We start from the raw sequence: 23,644 nt of genomic DNA, 5'->3' as shown, positions 1-23,644 counted from the left end.
TGGATGGATGGATGGATGGATGGATGGATGGATGGATGGATGGATGGATGGATGGATGGATGGATGGATGGATGGATGGATGGATGTTTTTTTTAATGTTTTAGTTGCATTCATTGACCACCACAGATGAGAAAAAGCTTCAAAGAAGTCGTTCAACACCATGAGCTCGTCGTCTCCCCAAAGCTGACGTCTTCCATCCATTTCTTTTTTCTCCCTCTGTCTTCCTTTTGATCTCCTCTTTCACCGTTTATGACCTAAGAACTGAGCTTAACAATCAAAACCCCGCCACAAAAATGTTTAAAACCAAATGACTTCAGTTTTGGCTCCAATACCTCATTATTCAAACTGGTTAAATAATGGAAATTTAGACTAAAAGGAACCAGGTAGGAGTGGAATCGTCCATCGTTAAAGACCTCTAAAGAAAAAGATGGAGGGGCTTCTGAATATCTGTTTTTTATCTGTACTGCTAAAATAATTATTTTAAAAAGATCAATGGGCTCATATGAAATTTAAAATCTGTTCCTGAAAGAATATTTCTTATATAAATTCAAAATGAAGTATCATTATGATATCATACTTTCTGCTTGCAGTCTAGGAGGGAATAATTATGTGTGTGGGAAGAGTTAGTGGTAGTGTAGGATGTTTCAAAACACCTAGTGAGATTTAATTAGTCTGAGGGTGTGTTTGTGATCCTAATTAAAAGTGTCCTGTTTTAGAGGTGGTGTGAACATACGTCATGCTGGTTTTCAAGTATAAAAGACCAACAGTCTGACTCTGTGAAGGAAGGAGGTGATACATAAAGAAGGTAAATGATGCTTACTGCTTTTCTGCTGTTGCTTTCCATCTCATAACATCACATTGTCTGTTTCATTGTTCAGACTGTTAAAATCCAGACCTTGGATGAAGAAGATGATGAAGAACCTGGGAATCGTGCTGCTTTGCCTCGCTGCTGCTGCGTCTGCTACTGGACCAGGTAGGAACTGAGCTTTTGCATGACACAAGTTTGGCTTTTATATGAGTTAACCAACCTTTTATGTTCAACCCAGTCTAGAAGAATATATTGAGACTTCATTTGAGGTTCATATCAGGTTGCTTAAATGTTCAATAACTCCTAACTCTTCTACTTTCAGGCAGCTGTGTGGGTCGCTGTGGGGAGGTTTTCACCAGAGGTCAGCAGTGTACCTGTGACTTCAGCTGCATTCAGCACAAGGAGTGCTGCCCAGACTTCCAGGCCATCTGCACCACCAGTAAAAACACAGGCTGCATACATAGCATGTTTTACTGAAGAAGTCATAAAATGTATTTTATCCTGGAAAGGACTGAATCAGACAACATGAATCTGACTTTCATGATTAGTTTGATTTTAGAGTTAAATCTAAACCCCCTCAAAGCTGTAACTTTAAAAAAATTGCATGTCTGTTTCATTCTTTTACATTTTTTTTTTAAGTTTTAAAACTTAACAGATCCCATTGATGTTTATGGGTAAATTTTTCTTAGCTGTCTTCTTTTAATATGCAATCATGTTCAAAGTCTTCAAGACTTGCTTTGAAGCAAACCGCATTTATTGTTATTTCTGTGGGACATTCTAACAGCTTATTAATCTGATGCTTCATAGACATTTATCTCCTTCTTTCTCATCACAGTTCATTTATTTTCTATCACAATTTTTCTTTGTGTCAAACTTTTTACCACTTTCTGCTGACTGCCTCATCTGCTAATATAATAATTACTACAATATCCTAGGTATTTAAGACTTCTAAACTATTACAATCTGTATTATGTTTAATCTTTTCTACTGACGATGAAGGATTTAGGCACTATTATATAATATTTTCTGTTTCCAAATTTAGATTCCATGTAAGCTAGTTGTAACTTTTTTAATATACATATTTAATCAAATTTTTGTATATTTTAAGGTTTTCAATTTTTTTTACAGTAATATTGTTTCAATCTTTTGTTTTAGAGACCATATTAAACTTTATTACCTTCAATGAATAATCCTAGAGGCCTTTAAAACTTTTCTTTCACATTTGTTTCTGACACTGTTTTTAAAAAGAATAACATTTTTGTTTGGTCTCTGCAGATTTTATCTTATTACATATTAGTAATCACAGATTTATTAGTTATAATAACCATAACCTCTCTATCCTGTTAGCTCCATCCTGTCAGGGTCGCTGTGGGGAGACGTACAGGAGAGGTATGCCCTGCGAGTGTGATCCTATGTGTCTCCAGTACAACACCTGCTGCCCGGACTTCCAGCTGCACTGCGGTCAGAATCACCTTAAAGTGAAATTTGCTCTTCTGGGCTTGTGCCTCGCAAAACTCTTTATACTCCTTTAACTTTTTACCAGTTCTGTCATGGCAAACTTCCTCATAAAGCAAGTGATGTAGTGCATGAAGTATCTTTGGAGGAGATGCAGGGTTCCAATACTCAGGTGGAAGAATCTGCACAAATCTGGCTTTTGTGGAAAAGTTGCAAGAAAAAAAGCTAATGCAAAATTTCAATAAAAAAAAACTGACCAAATGTGAAGGGGTGTGAACACTTTTGTGGAGCGTTATAAGCTTTTGTGTCTGTAGGACTGATATTCGCTGGGAATGATACTCCTTAACAGAAAAACAAACTGGTCACTAACAGAGGCCCTTTCTCTCCACAGATGCCGCTGTGACCATCCCACGTCATGGAAGCTCCCAGTCTCAGAGGAACACTAACTCCAGTTAGTAGAACCTTTCATATAACCCAAAGCTTTAGGCCGAGTCAGTAAGACTCTAATAGTCATTGGTGCGCAGATTACTATATAAAAAAGTTAAGATTTAGGTATTCAATTAGTATTCAACGATCCTCCCACATCAGTCTCAGACTAACCGAATATATCAGATATTTAGAAGTTAGTAATAAGAGAAGCAAAAGCAAAAGCAGATAACTGGAAATGTTTTTATTATAAACACATTTTTGCACAAATGTTAAGACCAAAATAATCAGTACGCTCTTTCTGAATATATTGTAATTATGTCAGAGTTAATAAATAACAAATAACTAGCACCTTCACCTTTTTTTGTGCATTGTCTTCTTATTTTTAAAAGGAAAAAGGAACACAGGCAAGGGACGGCAAAGGTCCAACAGCGAGAGTGAGGAATGGTACACAGGTAGAGCAATGTTAAAAAGTCTAAATGAATTGATCCTTTAACATCACATAAAGCTGTTTTATAGTAAGAACAAAGGGTATAATGGGAATTTCTTTTAGAGATAGTTAATAACATTTTAACTGGAAATAAAACTACGAATCAATGCTGTGTTTGCTAATTACCTCGGGGTTTGGGGCCTGTTTAGATTCAGGTAGATTCGGCCCCACCAACCTACTGCAAGCTGGCTCTATGGGCTCCGCTCTTCCTGTTGCTCAAGGTAATCATCTATATCAAAGTTAGGATTTTCTCTCTTTTCAATATTCAAAATCAAAACTTATTTCATTGCTTGTATTTGTAGAGTATTGGATCAGAACTGGAAGATATTTTCATTTTTCCTCTGCTTTGCAGGTGGACAAAATATCCCAGGGGGCCTGTTGCCCAGGCAAGTGTCTACCTCTCTAGGTGGGGCTCATTTCCCAGCAGGTTATCTTTCCCAGCCCAGTAATGGTGCTCTTCATTCGGATGGCCGTGTTCCTGTTGGCTCATCCACAAACGGAGCTGCAGAGGGGAAACTGAATGTCCAGCTTGTGATGACCCCAGGGAGCCTCAGTCCATCTGGTCCCAATCAAGGTAAATTCCCATTTCCTCACTCCTTAAAACTAAAGGATTTTCTCTCATGATTTATCCGTCAGTGTACTTCAATTGATCCTTTTTATTGTGTGCCTGTGATGGTTTAATGTCTGGAAAGTGCTCTACAAATAAAGTTTACTCAATTGGTGGTTGACATTTTAGCTTTGTTCAATAAGCCGAAGATCCTATAAGTGATGGCAGTAAAAACAAACACGGTTTCCTTTGTATTCCCAGCCGGAGGTCCAGCTGAAACTAGACCCAGCACCCTGCTGGATTTGGCCCAGGCTTTGGGTCTCTCTGCCGGGCAGAGAGGGCCTGAAGGAACTGGGACAGGTAGGGTTAGCGGTCTAATAAATGTCCGTCTTTGATGAGCTCCTGCTAATCTAATTACATGTTCTTGTGTAGGACTCCCATCTGACGCAAACCTGTGCAGTGAGGCCCCTATCAACGCGCTGACAGCTCTCAGCAATGGGACTATGCTGATATTTAAAGGTCAGCTATGTGTTCTCACTTGAACATATTTATTTACTTACTATTTTTTACATTTCTATCTCTTTTATCCACCTTACTTTTATCTTTTTAAATATTTATGTGTTTCTTGTGCTTCTTTTATTTTTTATCTGTGATTTGTGAAATGTGAACATGTGTGTGAAAGGTGTACTGCTACTGCACAAAAATTGCCCATACTGGGACAATAAAAGCTACTGAACTGAACTGATTATTAATCGGTTGCTTTGACTAAATGTGGAACGAGTGTATAATGTGTATATAATGTCTGGCAGGTGAGTTATTTTGGGCAGTTGACTCCATCAGAGGCTCTATTGGTCCTCCACAAAACATCACAGAGACTCTGGGGGTCCCATCTCCCATCGACACGGTCTTCACAAGGGTCGGCTGCAATGGAAACACCTATATCATTAAGGTAGGGAAATTAAAAAAATGAATATCCCACTTTTTTTTTTTATCCCTATTTTATCCCTTGTTGATACCAGACATGAATCCAGTAACTTAAATGAAAATCTTATCTCAGACGCCATTTGGGGGATTGTGTCCTCAGTACCCACTGTACAGAGAGGCCCTCAGAGAAATATGGAAACGAAAAAGGATAATAGGGAAAAATTTATTTTGCATCATGGATACTGACCTTGTCTCATGTGTACAAGACATGTTATCCTACGATGATGCTTCTATTGATTTTACTTGATCTAATGTCAATGCTATGTAAACTGTTCATTCTTTCTAGAAAGAGTTTAATATGCTGCTTGTTTTCCTCCCCAGGGAGACCAATGTTGGCGTCTGGATGAGAACCTGGTTATGGAGCCTGGATACCCCAAACCTTTAACCTCTGAGTTTCCAGGTCTGACCGGACCCATCAGTGCGGCTCTGATGGTGCCAGCCACCAGAAACGGACCAGAGACTGTGTTCTTCTTCAAGCCGGGTGAGCATAATAGTGATGTTACCCCAGCTGCCCATAAATAGGATCAAAATCATTTGAAAAGTCAGATGCTTGTTGAAGATTTAGGTCTATAGACCTCATCTCTGGTGCAGACTTATTGTTTTTTTTGACCATAACTGTTGTTTCTGACTGGCCTCTAGGAGACATGATGCAGAAGTTCACCTTTCCTCCTGGTAGCACTGCTTCCTGTAGGGGCAAACCAAGGAGCTCCTTACAGAAAAAACTTGCCCAAAAGGCTGGTTAGTAAAACTTTAGATATTTTCAACAGCTCAGCCTTCTTCCTATTGTACACTTTTCCATCTCCTAACTTAACATGGAAGTCTGCATTACAGGACCTAAAAAGAATCCCTTTCAGTTGTAAACTTAAAAGAGCAATAAATAAGCCAATTCTCAGAAACGATGCTGTTTTTACAGGAGATGCTCTTCTGAGTGGGGAGATCAACATCAAGATTTCTCTGACGGGCTTTCCCACCCCGATCACCTCTGCTCTGACTGCACCAATCCCTGAGAGCCCCAGCCAGTTCCAACACTTTGTCTTCTCTGGGCGTAAGTACTGGATCTCATCTGGATCTAAACCATAAAAAAGCTTCCTAAAAGCTTTCTTATTTAAATAACGTTGGTTTTATGTAAACGACCAGTATAATTAACTTCTACTGCAGTCAGAGCTGTGATTCTTATGGGATACTTCTGTACCAGCTATGCACATCTAGACTCTTACATTTTTGTTTATTGGCAAATAAGCCTAAATGTAGTTTAAAATAAAAGCATCTAAACATTGTTCAGACAACAGGTCTTTTTAAGCTTATAGTAGCTGTGAATCTGCAGCTTGCTCCATTAAATGTTAAAAGTATTAGATTTATATTTTCTATAACATCATCCAACTGTCAGTATAAAGTGAAAATAAACTTGGAAGATATTAAATCAAATAAAGAATTGCATCGTTTTGCTTGTAATGTGAAATAACGGGAAATAATCCTTTGCAAGGAAAAACAATTAAAGCTCCTTAAAAACATTAACAAACCAACCAATGAGACCTTACTACATGATGAAAACAAATAACTGAACTTAAAGCTAGCAAATATAAAAGGTTTATCAACATAATTCTGGTATGTAATTTGAGTATAATCTGATTACTAAATACTTTTGTCCCTTTTACAAAGGAATTTTGAATGTGCTACCTGTCTTTTCTGTTAAGTTTACAGAACTTTCATCTAATGACCAAATTTCTATCCTGACTCAGAATCATCTATAAACTCTTTTTTTTGCCTCCACAGCTCTCTATTTCAGAGTCCAGATTTCAGGAGACCTGCCAGCGCTGGCTAAACCACAACCCCCCCCTATCCTGAGCCCTCTGGTCACAGGGACCAGCTCTGCAGGTCAGAGCCAGAACCCTTCCCAGCAGGCCAACTCCATCAGATTCTGGCTGGGCTGTCCATAGACGCCTCCAGCAGACGGAGCCTTCTGTTTCAGGATAACGCCAATAAGACACACAGAAAATGCTTTTTGCTGAACAGAAATAGCTGCAATTCACTGATTTTCAACATTCATTAGATGATGATGATGTAAAAAATGGTTATAAATCGGAACCAGGCTCCATCTTTCTATATGGGTTTTAAATGCATCTATGAAGCATAAAGAGTGAAGCATCACATCTCATTGCTGCTACTTTTTTCCACTTTATTCTTAAATCCAAATAAAACAAGAAAATAGCAGGACTTTTTCCAGAAAATCTAAAAAACAAAGGTAAATTCAACTCAAACTGGATTTTACAGACAAGCATATCAAGGAGGGACTAAAGCTGTTATGTCTACTGTAAAAATGTGATAACTGACTAAAACTTTTTGAAATGCAGTTTCTGGCAAACATGTTGCTTTTCGTGTCCTTAATGGAGAAAATCACTTCAGCTTAGTTGGTAACAGCGTTAAGCCACACCCCCTTTTCCTGCTCCTCCTCCTCGTCCTCCTCGAGGAAACGTTCCTAAAAACATTGACAAGAGAGAATTTAAATCCAAGACTAAATGGATCTTTGTTGTGATTAAACATGTTCATATCCTAAGCTGCTTGCTGAACATAAATAAACTGCTTTATCATTTCACTCCGAGTCACTGGAGTTTTTTCACTTGATTATTTAGAAGATTCTCCTTACCTCTGCGACTGAGGAACCTTCCTCCTCTGCCTCTGCCAGAGAAGATGCTCATCAGAGGCTGGCTAGTTACTGAGCGAGGTTGACTAGCACTGCTGGTGTCTGATTAAAGAAGCAAAACAACAATTTCAGAAAAGTCAGGACTTACAGAACAACTTTCAGTAAGAAGAACAATTAACAGAATGACAGGAAACTGAAAACATTGCAAACATGAAGCAGAGAATGAGAAAAGGTCATAAAATTATTTAAATCAACTACAAGCCTTTTGGTTTAAGTTGCTGCTGAAGAAGGCAAATTCATTATTTTTAAAAGGTGTGGTCTTCAAATGAGTCTCTGGCATCAGCAACAATCTCTTACCGTATGATAAACTATAAGATGAAATATTACATAGAGGGCATACGAGGCACACTTCTATGATGGAGTTTAAGGGCCAGGCTCGGGATTATTTTTTTTTTCCAATTTGAGAATAGAGTCATAAAATGATGAGAATAAAGTCCTAACATTAAAACAATAAAGTCAGAAATTTACAAGAATAAATTCACAAATTTACAAGAATAAAGTAATACATTAACAAGAACAAAGTCATAATATTACAAGAGTAAAGTTGTATTTTATGACAACTCTTACAAGAAGCACTTTCTTCGCTAAAATGAGGAATGTTTAGCATCATGTGAAGTTATACTTTGGCATTGCTTTGACAAATAAGGAAATCTTTTAGCGCACCAGCATCAAATTGGGCAAAGCAGTCAAAGTGGACTGTTTGGTGATGCTAGTTGGCCATCATATGCTGGTCGGAGCTCAAATCTTTCTTTCTGAAACAGGTTGTGGTACGATAACTTCTATCTCGGATATTTTTCAATTTTATCAATTAATTCTCATAATGTTATCACTTTATTCCTGTATGTATAAAAAAAAAAAAAAAGAAAAAAGAAATCTCTAGCCTGGCCTTAATAAACTGTTGTACAATCCACAGTTTAAGTTAAAATGTTGGAAGTTAGAATTTCTTAAATGTGTTAAAATTTATAGCTAATTACACAGATATTTAGAAATCTTTGTGAACACATTAAAATACAATATAAAACAATGCTGCAAAGAGCAGCAATTTAAAATATTTTTTCTATACCGGTAATTTTAAATTAATTCCTGACCAACGTTTTGCATGTTTAACCTGTTATGATGGTTCATGTTTTTTCACGATCTAATCTTTAGTTTATTCTACAGATAATTAATCACATTAAAAGCAGGACGAGCTGATCCTCTCCGATATGTGAATATTACTACAATTCATGGTCTATTTTGTTTAGATTAAATGCTCATTTTAAACCAGGGATGCATCATATGGAGATCCAAGATCAATACTGCTGTTATGGCTGACAGCCAATAGAAACTAATATAAACACATTTGATCTGCTTGCCCCATCAATGCCATTATGGAAATAAACATCAGCAATAATAATTAGAATATAGGGCCAGATATACTTCGAAAAAGGTAATAAAAAAAAGAAAAAGGAACAAAAAATCAGCCAAACAGGATACACCTTGTATATACGGATATAAGGTGTATTCCCATTTCAGACCTAAATCTCCCAGAGTTTGGAAACATTTCTTGCTTAAATCCATGTACGGTCTCTCTAAACCTTACAGAAAAGTAACTCAAATCAGTTTAAATGCCCTTGACAGAAACAAACATTAACTTTTCTATATATTTGTGGCAACAACCTGAGTTTTCAGGTGGGGGCCATTTATTATCTCCTCCAAGGAAGATATAATTTTAATCAAGGTTTTGGGTGGTTCATCTGTCTGTCTGTGTACAGGATAACTTGAAAAGTTATGAAAGGATTTTATTGAAATTAAATTAGTTCAAGGAACAATCTATTACATTATGGTGATGATCCACATCATAATCTGGATGCAGGATTTTTTTTAAAGGATTCTTTAACACTATTTGGCGGAACAAGAAGTTCCCCCATAAACCAGAGGGTGGCAGCACTGACTATTTACAGCTTCAGCATCACTCATTGAAGTCCAGAAGTATTATACTGAAGACAAAAACACAGGAAAGCTGAGCCATGCCTCACATAAAGTATCGATCTGCTGATCAAACAAAGCAGAGTGAATGAAGTAGGTGAGCGCAGAACAAACACCAGAGGCTGCAGTTACATGCTATGCCTTATTTATAAACTTCTGAAAGGATTTTAAGGGAAATGTGACAGAGTGAATTACCAGGGTCTTGGCTCGTAGATGGCAGTGAAGCATCATCATTCTGCTGTCCGGTTGATTCCACGTCTGTCTGGCTGTCTAAGGATGTCTCAATACTTGGTCTAAACATAACCATACAAGAGTTGGAGACACCATCACGTAAGACGTATCACTGTGATGTAATAATATTACATTCAAGGCATCCATGTGGTTAAAAATAATACACAATTAACTGCTCTGTGTAGATCTCTGTCATGAGCACAGAGGAGTTTGTAGTTGGTAGTTTCGTACACATGCAGCTTGAGAAATACTAACTAAACAGAGTGATTTAGTTCTTCAGGATAGATCTGCAAATAGCTTCAGTGACGCAGCTGCAGCTTGGTCAAATATGTGTGAGGCTGGATAAGATTAGCTCATTTAAGATCAATCAATTCTGCCATTACTGACTTAGAGTCATTATTATAATTTTTCATTTCAAAATGTTTGAATTTTAAAATTCAAAACTGAATATGTTAGGGTCATTAATACTTTTAACAAAAAAAAAATCAAAAAAAAAAATCCTCGACTGAGATAATCACCCTTCTCCTTCTTGCATGAACACCTCGTCTCCATCGTCTGCAGATGCTGCCATCCCTGTTGATGCAGTTACCATGGGAACTGACTGGGAAGCCATGTTGTCACTGCTGTCAGAGGGCATGCTCTCTGTAAAGACGGTCACTGAAGCAAACAACAAAGTTAGAAAGCAATAAAAAAGATAAATATAAAAATAAAGCGGGGGAAATAAATGGTCCAGTGGGTGTTGGCTGACCTGGTGCCGCCACCTGTAAAGGTGTAGTGGGGACACTCCTCCCACCTCCATCTTCATCGTGAGCAGCCAGGAAAAGAGGAGACTCATACATACCCAAACCTGCAAATGCAGAATATTTAAAGGAGATGTAGATTTCAGGTGTATAATAGGAACCGATTATTAGAAAGCAGCTGACGAGGTCATTATGAGGGTACAGTTTTTACCTCCTTGAGAAGCCAGTTGTCCCAGGTCAGAATGTGAAGATGGTGTCTGTTGCAGCAAATCTTCTGGAGGTCCAAACCTGAATCTAGTGGACAGGCCCGCTACCTGGGGCGAACTGTTGGGTAAAGGAAGAGAAGACAGTCACACATAGTTGAATGGAGGGAGATCACATGCTGGACTGGGAAGTCAGTGATTGCTTGAGCTTCCAGAGGCAAATCAACATTCACTCATCTTTTCAGTTTCCAAATCATTAAGTAATCCATTTATAAAAAGGAGGAAATGTTTATGAGTCTTACTGTATAGCCTCAGCAAAACCATCAGTACGGTGTGGGACAACCAGAGTGGGAGTACTGGGAACCATTCTGTCGTCGTCATCAAAGAATGGCTGTAGAAATAAACAAACCCAATCTTTAATACAAGTAGCTTATGGGCTTGAAAAAAAATTGTTCCTTAAACTGATCAGTAGCATCTGTATATCATTTAATGAGAAGAACGGCACCCTCATATTCAAACAAAGCCTATTCCGACTCTCCAATAAGGTCAACGTTTCTTTAGATCAATCTAATCCCAGTGGCCTGAGCCAAATCTGTTTTTGTAAAGTATATGTATGGCTAGAAGTAAGATGCAACATTTCAGTATTGAATATCCTTAAATGATTTAGAGGTGGTACGCAGAAACGGCAATAATTTCCATTACTTTGACCCCTGAGTACATGTTTATTGTGATGAGGGATGCTCTGAAGCATCAAAGTCTGATTCTGAAAGAAGTTTAATAATTATGGTCCAGTTATTCAGAAAGTAGGCTGGATTCCTGTGATTGGAGCTGCTCCAAGCAACCAGTAGGTCAAGGGAAACTTGAATGCTGTGGATAGTGTGTAAGTACAGGTGCATCTGTAGCTACGTTTACATGGACCCCAACAATGGCATTGAAGGCTTGATCCAATCAAAACTGTTTCATGTAAACATGTCCAACTGAAGATCCTTATTCGATTCAGTCCGATCGAAAGAGATTTCACTCTGGAAGAGAGAGGACGTTTTTCCAATTGCAATCCATATACACACCCATTCAGACCGTTGGAGTAAAATAAACTCCACTGTGCAGGTGTGCGATGCATTTGCATAAATGATTTAGTCTGATCGAACGTTTGCTACATGTTTATACACGTCATAATGGGATCATTTTGTTTCATGTCCATGCAAACATATTTTGAAAATTCTCCATCAACCCATGGTTAGATCGGATCAGGGAAAGTTTCCGCATGTAAAAGTAGCTTCTCTGTCACCTGATTTAAGACGCCAAGTAGGAATTTTTAAATAAAATGAAATAAACATCTGTGGTAGCTTGGCTTAGCTCATTAAATATAGGAATTGCCCAGCAGATTATCTTTAATCAAGAAGGCTTCTAGATTAAATAGTAACTCATTTCTAAATGTAACAAATGTATTTTTTCCCTGTTTGAATTCAAAATAAGCTGGATGTGGTAGTAAAGCAAAACACACTTTCACTTTCTTACCATAGAGGCCAAACCAGGGGTTAATTGAGGTCCGCGACCAGATGATGGTCTACGCAGCTGAGAAGTCTGTCTCTAAAGAGAAAAAAAAACATAATTTCTACAGGATGGTACATGCACACAATATATCTCACAGGAGTTTAATCTAAGTGTCTTAGCTAACTCCAAGTTTTATAGTAGAAAGACACTAAATGAAGCATTCAGTTTTAGTAACAACTGTAGCAGTAATATTTTTGACATTTTTCAATCATATGCAACAGAATTTAGACAAAACTGCTCTTCTGTATATTTTTTGTCAAATAAGGCCGCCGCCTGCATGGTTTATATCAAACTGGAAATTATTCAGTTGTGAGAGGATGATGTGAAACAGAGGAGGTTTTCTCTATTTTAGTTAGTTGTTTTCAAAATAAGCATAACATGACAGGCAGTAAACACTCCAAGAACAAACAGTGTTTAGTGTGTAATAACTTTTTTTTTTTTTTTTTTTACTTGTGTATGCGGGGGTCCCAGTTCAGGAGCAGGAGCTTGGATATAGAGGCGAGGTGGCAGTGCGTGTGGAGGCCTGCGTGCCTGGGGCAGCCGAATGGTTAGGGAGGATGAGGAAGGCGACTGTGCAGAGGAGCAGGCCGGAGGGAAGTGCGGGGGGTCTTTAGCAGCTCCAGGATCCGTTCCAGCTCCAGTACCTAGAAGAGACTGATTTAGTATGCAGATGTCTTAGGCTATGTTCACACTGCAGCCTGAAGTGACCCAAATCCGATTTTTTGGCCCATATGCGACCTGTATCTGATCTTTTCATTTCAGTCTGAACAACACAGATCCGATTTTTTCCAATAGGACCCAGGCCATTTGGTTATGCGGTCCTGAATCCGATATGAATCTGATCTTTTCAAATGCGACCTGTGTCTGAACGACCAGGTCGCATTCATCTGACCTAAAGGCCATTAACACCCGACAAAGGTCACTATTCTGGGTCTTGCAATGAAGAAGCGGCAAGAAAAACAACAACCATGGCGGACGACGTATTTATGTTTAACCATCTTGAAAAGATTGTGTTTTTATGGTTTGGAAAGATCGCAAGATGCGCCCCGACACTACCATCCATGTTTACTTCCGTAAACACAGAGCACACTGGTCTGTTATGTCATTGCGTCCTATACTGCGAATGCAGGACACTTGCGTTGTATGACTGCAGTTCACACAGGAGATCACATACAAGTTGCATATATTTGGAAATGGAACTGGAACGCAAAAAAAAACGGATTTCACAAAAAAAATAGAAATCTGAATTAAGCAACAAGGCCTGCAGAGTGAATGTAGCCAAAGTGATAGAGGCAATGTGTCTCAGGAGTTGTAGCTCACCGCTTTGAGAAGGGTCAGATGGACGTTGGGAGCTGGAGGAGGCGCTCACATTCTCCTCAGTGTTGGTAACCTCTGATGGAACTCCGTCCTCTCTCCCCTCTTCAGCTTCCTGACTGTCCTCATTATGTTCCTCTCCACCCCTCATCCCACCGTCAGCAGCATCTTCGTCATCAATGTCTTCTTCCTAAAACAGAAAAACGGAAGAAACCCCCAAGTTCTCTGGTCATCTCAATGCTAACATATATATATATATATTTATATCCCTTTCATTCACAAACATATAATTATTTGTTAGACCTTCTCTCCAGCTGCATCTTCCTCTTCCTCCTCTTCTTCTTCTTCCTCGTCTTCTTCCTCCACCCTCTGGTCTCCCTCTTTGCTCTCCCGGCTCTCGCTATCTGTGTCGATTACGATAACGTCTCTTATTAAAGCCGAGCTCTGGGAGCCCTGGTCAGAGGGGACGGACTGAGAGACGCCTTCATCGTCCTCCATGTCTTCAGCTAACCCATGGAAACCTTCTTCTGGGAGCTCCTAAAAGCCAAACATAAAAGCATTACAAGTTGTTGAAGACATACATTTGCAGGTCTGACATTCATTCATTTCTCCCTAATTTCAGACCTGACTGTCATCAGGTGAAGCCTGCTGCTCTTCCACATGCCTCAGCTCTCCTTCCACCTCTTCGTCGCCTTCCATCTGTAACAAGGGAAATTACATCCCTCTTCAACATCGTTTAGAAGAGATTCTGCGAAATAGCTTTCTTCTCCAGCAAAGATGAAGAACGAGAGGCCTAAACAAGCAGGCAATAATACTTGATATCTTTATTGGATCTGTTTGTAGGGTGAATAAACTACTACAACTAAAGCCTACTCTGAGTTTGATTCCTAAATAAAGATGATAGAAGCAGTCTCTACAAACCTTTAAATAGATACCACACATATACATTTTCCTCCACAATAAAATAAGTTATTTTAAATTTTCAATCTACACAATTCAAATCTCAAATACATCAGTTTAACAGTATAATAAAGAGGTAAAAAGTAGTTGCTACTATATAATAACAAACTAAAGGGCACAAAAACACGTGTAGAGTGTTTTAGTTGTGTGTCAGGGTGTTATATTTTACCCGCAGAGTGATTGTTGGCTTCAGCCGTAGTTTCTTGGTGGTTGGAGTCGTTTGTGAACTTTCAGGTTGACTCTCCTCTTCCTCCTCATTTTCTCTGCTTCGCTTTGAACCTGATTGTTAGCCGCAGCAAACAGACACTTTAAACACTATAACCAGGTTTCCAGTTTTGAGTGTTAATTTTTAGTTTAGTTAATTTTTAATTGCAGGTCTGATGGAAAGCGCTCCTCACCTGTTGCAGGCAAACAGGGGGAGGAGGAAGATGTGGTTGGACGTTCTGGCTCCATGCTGGAGCCTGCATCCTGACTGACTGCCTGCTGCTGGGTGGGCTGAACGAAGGCTGTGGTGGGAGCGTTCATGAGAGCAGAGGTGGTAGAGTGAACAGAAGCTGCTGTACTGATGAGTGCTGCAAAGAACAACACACTTGAAATGTTAGATCAGAGCATTTCATTATACTTCTGTATTTTAAAAGCGTCTCTCTTTTTACCCTCTTGATTCTCGGTCTGTGTAGTTGGCATCACTGTAGCTGTGGGTGTTGGCATGGAGACAGCTGCGGGAGTAACCATAGGCCTGATGCTGGCTCGGGGAGTGGCTTTGCTGCCGGTGGATGGACTGGGCTTGTTACTGGGCGACGGAGTACTTGGAGTGGGCCGGATGTTGGCAGTTGGAGGCTCAGAGGCAATAAGGCTAGAAATAATAAAAATGAACATTATCCAAATACCATCATAACAATTTTCTCAGTTTGTTTGAACTTTTATCTTTATTGATTCAAGTCTTACCTGCCCCTCTCCTGAGCAGGACTCTTCAAAGAAATTTGTCTCTGGTCTGAGGATCTAGGCTGCTCTCCCTTTTTGGAATTGAAATAAGAAAATACAGATAGAGTTGTAGGATATGACAAAAAAAAAAAACATATGATGGAAAATGTTGCAGTGAGGATGTAGGTTGCAATAGATCCCTATTTTCTATTTTTCCCTCTGTGACCTTTTTGGCCGATGTGTTTAGTTCCTGCCTCCATTAGACTCTAGCCAAGTCTAACTTGATGAATACAAGTATATTACATTAAGAATATATCAGCAGACAGGTACTTCAGCCAAACAGCCTTCTAATGTACGAGTACTGAACCCAATTTTTGTTAGGATTTGTTTACATTTATGCAATCCTAAAATCAAGTAAACAGTAAGAAAAAAATGCACCATTGAACTAGTTTTATTTTATTGTAAATTTACAATTAAAACTAAATCTAAAGTGGCAATTGAAAAAATGAGTCCGTGATAAAGAGTATAGAAATGACAATTGCATCAATTACAACTGCAATTAAGATAATTAGATCCCTTTAGAAACATTCTGGCACAACCATATTCAAATGTACTTTAGTCGCATATATTTAGTGTAAATGCGCTTTTATTTGTTTTATCTACTTTTTCCACCTTTGGATTGTTTTTAGTAATTATGTGAAGAAGTCCATAATGTACCTTGACTCCAGTCTGGTCCTGAGCTTCTTCCCTGCCTTCAGCGTGAGCCTGGGTCTCTCTCAGTTCTTTTTCCAGTCGAAGAAGTCTTCCTTCATACTGAGACTTCAGGGCGCTCATCCTGACCTCCAGCTCCTCTTTGTTCTGTTTCAGTTCTTCAACCTCCTGACTGAGCTGCTCTTTGGCACCTACAGGTAAAGGTCCAAATGAGAGGTTTAACTCTGACAACTAACTTAAAAAAAGAACATCAGAGCCAAATGTAGGTTATCCTACTTACTGTTTACTTGGTTGATTTTAAGCTTGGCTGCAAGGATGACCTTTTTCCTCTTCTCCTCTTTTTCAGCCATCTCCTGTTTCAGCTGCTCTTCTTTGTTCTTACAGTCAGACAGCTGCAGGGAAACAGATTCAATAATTTCAAACATTAGAAAAACAACATATAAGTCACAAATCAGTGATAAGATTGGAGACTTCAAATGAGTACCTCCTGTCTGAGTTTGGTCAGCTCCTCTTGTAGAGTCTGGGTGACTTCACTGGCAGCTGTAGAGTCACTGGCCTGGGTAGACTGGGAGCTCTGGTTGGCCTGTGCTGCTCGTGTAGCACTATGCGCTTGCTTAGCTTCAGTTAGCTGCTCCTGCAGATGCTTTATCTCTGCGTCACGCTCAGAAACTGTCTGAAATACACAAACACACACAAAAAAAGATATTTGTGAAGAAACAGGCACCATTTCTGTAGATTTTTTTTAGCTTTTGAAAGGTCTGCATTGCAAACATATTTTAATACTATAGGGCATAACACAGACACAGCAGAATAACGTTTTTTTTAGATCCTTACCTTCTGCAGGCTGTCCAGTTGGGCTTGAAGCTCAGTCACCTGGTAAATGACAAACATAATATGCTCCTTAAATAAAACAATTTCAGGAACAAAGTTATTGACATGTTTGTTTTTTTAAAGCTTTAGAAATTTCTTCCTCACCTTGTTTTCAGCTTGACTCAACAAAGTCTTGACATCGTTAACTTCCTGATTGTGGCTCTGTTGGGTCGCCTCGTCTGTCTGCTGGAGCTCCTTCTGTTTGGCAAGGTTCTGCTGAAGGGCGTCTTTAGCCTGCTGCAGATCGCTCTGCATCTGCTGCATCTGGTTCTGACGGGCCTGGGCCAGGGCCTGGACGCTTTTCAACTTCATCTGCAGCTATAGACAGGTAAAAAGATTGCGCTGCTTCATTGTTAACGTCAATATAATTTTTTGAGTAAAGTCCTCCGAACAGCTGTAATCCTACCTGCTGGCTTTGGTTCTTGGCTTGCTCAAGTTCTTTCTGATTCTGCTGCTGCTGGGTCTGGATCTGAGACAGCTGGGATTGAACCTGGAAAGGCAACCAAAATTAACTGTTTAACACCACGTTTCCATCACACAAACCCAACATGCGAGGACAAACATGCACATCAATAGCTACATTTGTATGGATATTAGTTATCCAATGTTGTGTAAACATGTCAGGATTGGACTGAAGTTGTAGTCCGACTAATGAGGGATGGTTTATGCCTGGTGACAAACCAATCTGCGTGCATGAAAACACTTGTCCAGATCAAGTTATTTTGAATGAGGCAAACCTTCAATATACCTCATTTCTGCCTTTTAAAGTGGATTGCTTTGGCTAGCAGTAATCAGAATATTCGTTCAGCATATTTACATGACACACTTTTAGTCCTATTGACTATTTTATTATGATTCCTCCTCCCTTTTCTGGGCTGCATCCTTATCGTGGTGGAGGGGTGTGAGTGTCCCAATGATCCTGTCAGGGGCTTTGTGCCCATTGTAGGGCCACACAAGGCAGACAGGTCCTAGGTGAGGGACCAGACAAAATGCAGCCCAAAGACCTCTTATGATGAGATGTAGTGTTCCCTCGCCCAGACGCGGGTGACTGGGGCCCCAACCTGGAGCCAGGCCTAGAAGTGGGCCACGCTGGCGAGCACCTGGTGGCCACGCTTTTACTCATGGGACCGGGCACCGCCTGAAGAGGAAAACATGGGATGCCCTTTCAATGATCTCACCACCTATCGGAGGGGCCAAAGGGGTTGCGTGCATTGTGTGATGGGTGGCAGTCGGTGCTGAACTGTAATTTGTTTGGGCTCTCCATTAGAAATAGGGTGAGGTGCTCAGTCATCCAGGGAGAACTCAAGAGTGGAGGAGCCCGTTGAGGTGGTTCGGGCATCTGGCAAGGATGCCTCCTGGACGCCTCCCTGGTGAGGGTTCCAGGCAGGAGACCAAGGACATGCTGGAGGTAATATGTTTCTCTGCTGACTTGGGAAAGCCTTGGAATTCCCCTGTAGGAGCTAGCCAAAGTGGCTGGGGAGAGGGACATCTGGGTCTCCCTACTGAATCTGCTACCCCCTTGACAACAGTTAAGCGGAAGATAGATGGATACTTATGTCCTTTGAAAAAATACAACATACTTTTTGTTTTTTAATCCAATCCTGAAATGTTGTGCATATAAACATAGTGAGTTATGCTTGCATTTCCATCAGTCTGTAACAGACATTTCAAAAACTCCCTGGTGAGTTCCTTCCCTCTTAATGTATGATTTTATGTTATAGCTTTATTCATTTAAAACTTACTGCTTTATTTATTTAAACTGTGCTATGTAACTACTGCAGTAAAGTTTGCTCTGTGTCAGTGTGAGATACCTGTGTCAGCTGGTTCTGGTTCTGTGTCAGCTTGGTTTGGAGCTCCTGGAGCTTCTCCTTGGTCTGCTGATTTTCCTTCTGAGCTGCCTCCAACTCCTGCTGGGATTTTTGAGCCTGGTGGTAAAAATATATATAATTACTGGTGTTTTAAATAATTCCATTACAAAAAATTCAAAATGAAACAAATGTAAGTATAAAATATGGCTGTGTAATCAATTGCATGTGCAGTATAATCTTTACATTAAGACACTGACTTTCTCACTCTAGCTATTTGGGTAACAGTGATGCACTTAATGTGGGTTTGCTGTTACACAGAAGGGAAGATCTATGAATGAAACTAGAAGAACTTTCACACAACAATAACAGTAAAGTTCTGTGACCAACTTTCTAGGTCATGAAAACACTGAAACATCTACATGCTTGTGGCAACAGCAAATAAACATCTAAATCATTCAACCTTAATATTAAACGTATTTGTCTGTTAGTCATACTTCCGGACAGAGATGTTAAATTACATTCACTTTTAGGGCCATAAATAAACTCAATTCTCACAAATCTTTCCTCGTGTGATCTAAACCTTTTGCTAAATTTAAATCAACACAGATTAGGATACTACTCAGAAAGAGTATGGTCACTTCATCAGACGTTTAGCTGCTAAAGTCAGGAAGTCAATTAACCATAGCTTAGATCACAGCTGAGAAAAAAAAAAAAAAAAACACCAGCAAGAAAATGGCAGAGGAGGAATATATCGGATTATTGAGGAGAGCAAAACGCATTATGTTACTTAGAAGATGCATCATACAGGTGTCCTTAATTTCTCACAGTCTTTGTCAGCCGATCTTCAAACTATCTACTACTAAACAGATCATGGTACAGATTACTGCTTGACCCCAAAAAAAAGAGAAAATCATCTCTGCTTTGCCTTCCTAACAAAGCCCATTCAAATCCTGACTATTATTCTCAGAAACACTGCATGAAAAATAATCTCAGAAACTGTGTCGAGAACAAGCCAAAAGAAAAAGAACATATTTCTGGCTTCTTGCGGAGAATCTTACAGCCTTAGCAGTTAAATCAAATGGAGATCCAGTCAACAGGAAACATATCTTACTTCTCTTTGATCGGGACTAATTTATTTCTGATCCCGACTACAGGCTTGGATTATAGTTCTATGAATTATACTGATCTAAACTAATTGTAGAACTGCCTAACTGAAAAATGCCATATAGATGCATTTGTTGGAACTGAATTCATCATAACTATACTATTTAATTTAATAATATTGCTTACAGATAACAGTATTTCTGTTTACTGCATCTGAAAAAAGCACATGTTCAGGGTTCAGTTCACTTTTCAATCTATATTTGACTTTCTTAGTAAAATACAAAAGAAGATATTCTGTTTTAGTTTTTAATTAAACATCAGCTGTAAACTTTCCATGTTCAAATTCTTTGGTCTTTTAAACAAACTCAAACAGTTCAATGTTCATCTGAGCTCACCTCCTGCTGGTGTTTCTGAGCTTCCTCCTTTACAGTTTTTAGTTCCTCTTGGATCTTCTTCTGCTCCTCATTTCCAGAGGATTCACTGATCATCTAGAACCAAAACAAATTATTACTTTCTGCACTTAATTTCTGTCAGGATCTATGCTTATATCACAAATACAATTTATATTTGAGCATGAATCAAATTATAATAAGTGTAGACAGCTTTAAAGACACTTGCTTCCCTGAGTTAATGCTTGTTTGACCATTTATAGGTAATAAAGAAGCAAGGTGCTTTTTTATGTCGAAAGTCATACCTTGTCATGTTGGGCTTTGAGCTCCTCGTACTGAGTCTTGTAGCGGCGTCCGATCTTCTTCACCTGATTGATGGTCCTGTTCTTCTCCAGAATGTCGTTATTTTTAGTTTCCAGGTCTTTCTTGAGAGAGTCTTTTTCCGATGTCAAGCGGACCACAGAGTCCTTGAGACCTTGAAGTTGGGACTGAGCTGAATTACCGCTGGCGTTGGATCTAATTGACACAACAGAACAGAGGAGCAAATGAATCACTGGTCTCTCCGTCCCTTGCTGCATTGTGAATGTTATCCCACAAAGCTTGGTAGTAAAATGCCGTGTACCTGACCAACTCTGTCTTCAGCTTTGCTGTCTCCTCCACTAGCTGGGCTATGCGTTTCTGCTGGGCCTCCTTTTCAGCCATCATCTTCTGCTTCTCCTCGGCGTCTCCCTCTTTCTGTTGGCTAAGCAGGTGCTGCGGAGACACAAAGACTGAAATTTACTCAAGTGGAAAACCAAAAGAAGAGGAGAGAACACACTGCTTCATCTGTTCTGAAAAAAACATGCAACAGTTTATAAGTAAACAGAAAAATACTCATATTTTAATTCATAGATCCTTTTTTTGCAAAGCAGTGGGAAACTGTTACTAAAACATATTTGAGGTCCAAAATGTTTAATTCTCTACCTTTACACACTTAAATTTTCTATAGTTATAGTTTGTTTTTTAACAGCATGATGAAAAAAAAAAGTCCAAATTATAATAAAGCAGGAAGATGTTTTGGATGGATAAATACAAAATGCATATATACAAGCAGCCTTAAGCGTTTAAATGTTTGCACATTTGTGTAAAGGTTAGACCAAACTAGTGTGCCAACTGAAGGTATATTCAACCACTTGAGACTATACCCCATCAGTGCTGCCATATTTCATCAATAGAGGGAAACTCCTATTCAAATTAACCCTTTGAAGAAATCATAGGTAACAATTAATTGAAGAAAAAAAAAATCCAAGATCACTCAAATGTTTCCATAGTAAAACAGCAACACATTCTTTAGGTCACTCTGGTTCTGGGGAATCAATTCACTCCTTTGGCATCATAGCACAAAAACAGTAAAACAACTTAAAACTTGACTACTGTTGGAAAAATACTAAAAGTAAACTATTCTTTATCCTTCTGCTTACCTGAACTTTAGCCTTCCAGCGTTTGAGTTCATCCTCCAGCAGCCTCTTATCAGCCTGCAGGGAGCCATTTTTCTCAGATAGGACAGATAGAGAGTTGTGCAGGGGGGCGATGTCCGATTGTAGCTTTGTTACCTTGCAGAAACAGAGAGACAGAGTTGTATGATTATTGAGGCATTTTACACCAGACAAGATTTTTATTGCAGTTAATTTCCAGTTTTAGTCTTATGTCAATAAGTAAAAAAAATCCAGCTAAATTTAGTGTTTAAAAATGAATTTTTTCTTGTCCTAAAATTAAATAAAAAAGATTCAGTTTTTTTTTTTTTTTTCCCCCAAATGTCAATATAATGCTGTCTGTTCTGCCCTAGACTATGTTCTGGGAAAATGTTAAAAACTGTATTGTTTTCTATGAAGAACCATGAATGGTTGAAAACCCTCCTAAGGAACGGAAGAAACAAGAAGAGCTACTGCTGCAAAATTAAAGGATGTCAATCACGGAACCAATTTATAACTATTAGAAGCTACCAGTAATGGGAAAGATACATTCTTTTATTTGTGTAAAATCATTTTGTGTTCTTATTTCTCTGCTAACATACAATTAATCTTAGGGTTAGAAAACCTCTTATTTTTTAAATAAATTTTCTATTTGGTAGAGTGATTATACAGTTAATATATGTAAATCTTAGAATGAAGAGATTAGCAACATATCAAACATTTATTAAATATTTTAAACTATAATATCTGAACTGTAATCAAATTAATAATAACTGAACTTTATTGATCCTACATTGGAGAAATTTACCTCTGCATTTAACCCATCCCCTTGTGGATCAATGGGCTGCCATTGTGGGGCACCCAGGGAGCAATGTGGGGTTAAGGGTCTTGCTCAGAGAGCCAGAGTGGCAGTCTGTGGGAGTGGGGCTCGAACTCAGAACCTCAGGATTCTAAGCTCTATGCCCTAACCATTAGGCTACCACTTCCCCAGATGTGCCTCATTCTTGAATGCAAATATGTGTTTTAGGATAAGCTGTAATTAAGATCAATGTCGAGTTTCATTCATGCTCTTAAATTAAAAAAGTAACGTTCAGTACTACTGAAACATTGCATTATTCTAGTCATTGTAATAGAAAAAAAGGAGACTCTTTCTTACTTTAGCCTGAACCTGCTGAAGTTCCAGTTCCAGCTTGTCTCTGTCCATTTTCAGCATCCTGTTGTTCTCTTGCAGAGCGCTGATACTCTCCATCTTCTTCAGTTGTTCCTGCTGCTCACACAGGGTCTTGCTCGTCAACTGAGAAAGGGGTAGAAAGACCAGGGAGTTACACCAGATATAATATACAGCCATAATCTCCTGTGAAACAGTTTCAAAAGCCCCTGATTATTAACGTAAGTCACCTCCACTTTTAATGAAAACGTACATATTTACATTGTTAAAAAAGAAAGATATCATGATAAAGGGGGTTAGGGTTATTCAGTCTCATACTTGCATCCTCTCCCTCTCAGCATTCAGAGCTTCCTGCAGCTCCTTCAGCTCTCGGTCTTGGTGCTCGACTCGCTGTTTGTAGCGTAGCGTCTCTCCTTCAGATGCTTCGTACCGAGCAACAGCAATTTCCTTCTCCCGGCGTACAAACCTTAAAAAATAAGAAATGTATGAAATTAGCAACCTCTTCCTAAGCGTTTATTGAAGCAAAATAAAACTCAGTTAAGCCCTGCTTTTTATACAACAGACAGACCAAACGGCTTCTAGCCTGAGAATCTTCTTAACACAATGCGTTTTTTGTAACAATGTGTTGTAAAATCGCTGAACCAAGCAAGAACAGCGCAGGCCTAAGTCCTACCTTCCTTTAGGAGCCATTGATGAAATTTTCTTCTTTATCACAAAAAGAAAATCAAAGTGCTAGATTGGTTTTATGAGCTCAGGACAATGGAATGCAAAGTATTTTTTTCAAGAAACCAGGAAAAACAGGATCTGAAGCTCGTCTTTGATCCTGCAGTACCATTAAATC

At 39.0% G+C, this 23,644-nt stretch overlaps 2 protein-coding genes across 2 annotated transcripts in view; one reads left to right on the top strand and one right to left on the bottom strand.

The window, feature by feature from the left end:
* Window positions 1–882: 882 nt before the first annotated feature.
* On the top strand, window positions 883–6,673 carry prg4 (proteoglycan 4). Its single transcript, XM_015380901.1, has 14 exons — window positions 883–973; window positions 1,131–1,247; window positions 2,156–2,269; window positions 2,655–2,714; window positions 3,082–3,144; window positions 3,329–3,400; window positions 3,532–3,753; window positions 3,988–4,086; window positions 4,159–4,245; window positions 4,536–4,675; window positions 5,032–5,191; window positions 5,350–5,448; window positions 5,624–5,755; window positions 6,484–6,673. Exons 1-14 carry the CDS (start codon window positions 901–903, stop codon window positions 6,645–6,647), a joined length of 1,602 nt encoding a protein of 533 aa, XP_015236387.1. The 5' UTR covers window positions 883–900; the 3' UTR covers window positions 6,648–6,673.
* A 197-nt stretch (window positions 6,674–6,870) lies between these two features.
* Window positions 6,871–23,644, bottom strand: part of tpr (translocated promoter region, nuclear basket protein) — a 28,716-nt gene continuing 11,942 nt past the window's right edge. The window contains exons 27-55 of the mRNA XM_015380900.1: window positions 23,122–23,269; window positions 22,792–22,929; window positions 21,645–21,776; window positions 20,807–20,937; window positions 20,490–20,700; window positions 20,191–20,283; window positions 18,695–18,808; window positions 17,290–17,373; window positions 16,989–17,201; window positions 16,848–16,886; window positions 16,498–16,686; window positions 16,294–16,405; window positions 16,020–16,204; window positions 15,327–15,394; window positions 15,035–15,234; window positions 14,780–14,953; window positions 14,551–14,660; window positions 14,046–14,120; window positions 13,725–13,958; window positions 13,428–13,611; window positions 12,558–12,751; window positions 12,072–12,143; window positions 10,856–10,944; window positions 10,562–10,674; window positions 10,359–10,457; window positions 10,129–10,267; window positions 9,575–9,672; window positions 7,355–7,453; window positions 6,871–7,186 (exon numbers count right to left, since the gene is read on the bottom strand). Of these exons, the coding sequence (XP_015236386.1) occupies window positions 7,131–7,186; window positions 7,355–7,453; window positions 9,575–9,672; window positions 10,129–10,267; window positions 10,359–10,457; window positions 10,562–10,674; window positions 10,856–10,944; window positions 12,072–12,143; window positions 12,558–12,751; window positions 13,428–13,611; window positions 13,725–13,958; window positions 14,046–14,120; window positions 14,551–14,660; window positions 14,780–14,953; window positions 15,035–15,234; window positions 15,327–15,394; window positions 16,020–16,204; window positions 16,294–16,405; window positions 16,498–16,686; window positions 16,848–16,886; window positions 16,989–17,201; window positions 17,290–17,373; window positions 18,695–18,808; window positions 20,191–20,283; window positions 20,490–20,700; window positions 20,807–20,937; window positions 21,645–21,776; window positions 22,792–22,929; window positions 23,122–23,269 (3,793 nt within the window). The 3' untranslated portion in view covers window positions 6,871–7,130. The remainder of the gene's footprint in view (window positions 7,187–7,354; window positions 7,454–9,574; window positions 9,673–10,128; window positions 10,268–10,358; window positions 10,458–10,561; window positions 10,675–10,855; window positions 10,945–12,071; window positions 12,144–12,557; window positions 12,752–13,427; window positions 13,612–13,724; window positions 13,959–14,045; window positions 14,121–14,550; window positions 14,661–14,779; window positions 14,954–15,034; window positions 15,235–15,326; window positions 15,395–16,019; window positions 16,205–16,293; window positions 16,406–16,497; window positions 16,687–16,847; window positions 16,887–16,988; window positions 17,202–17,289; window positions 17,374–18,694; window positions 18,809–20,190; window positions 20,284–20,489; window positions 20,701–20,806; window positions 20,938–21,644; window positions 21,777–22,791; window positions 22,930–23,121; window positions 23,270–23,644) is intronic.

The sequence above is a fragment of the Cyprinodon variegatus genome, unplaced genomic scaffold (genome assembly GCF_000732505.1).
Source record: "Cyprinodon variegatus isolate N-32 unplaced genomic scaffold, C_variegatus-1.0 Scaffold224, whole genome shotgun sequence".
NCBI classification, from domain to species: domain Eukaryota; kingdom Metazoa; phylum Chordata; class Actinopteri; order Cyprinodontiformes; family Cyprinodontidae; genus Cyprinodon; species Cyprinodon variegatus.
The sequence above is the reverse complement of the archived record's forward strand: the minus strand, read 5'-3'. Positions and strand labels throughout refer to the sequence as shown.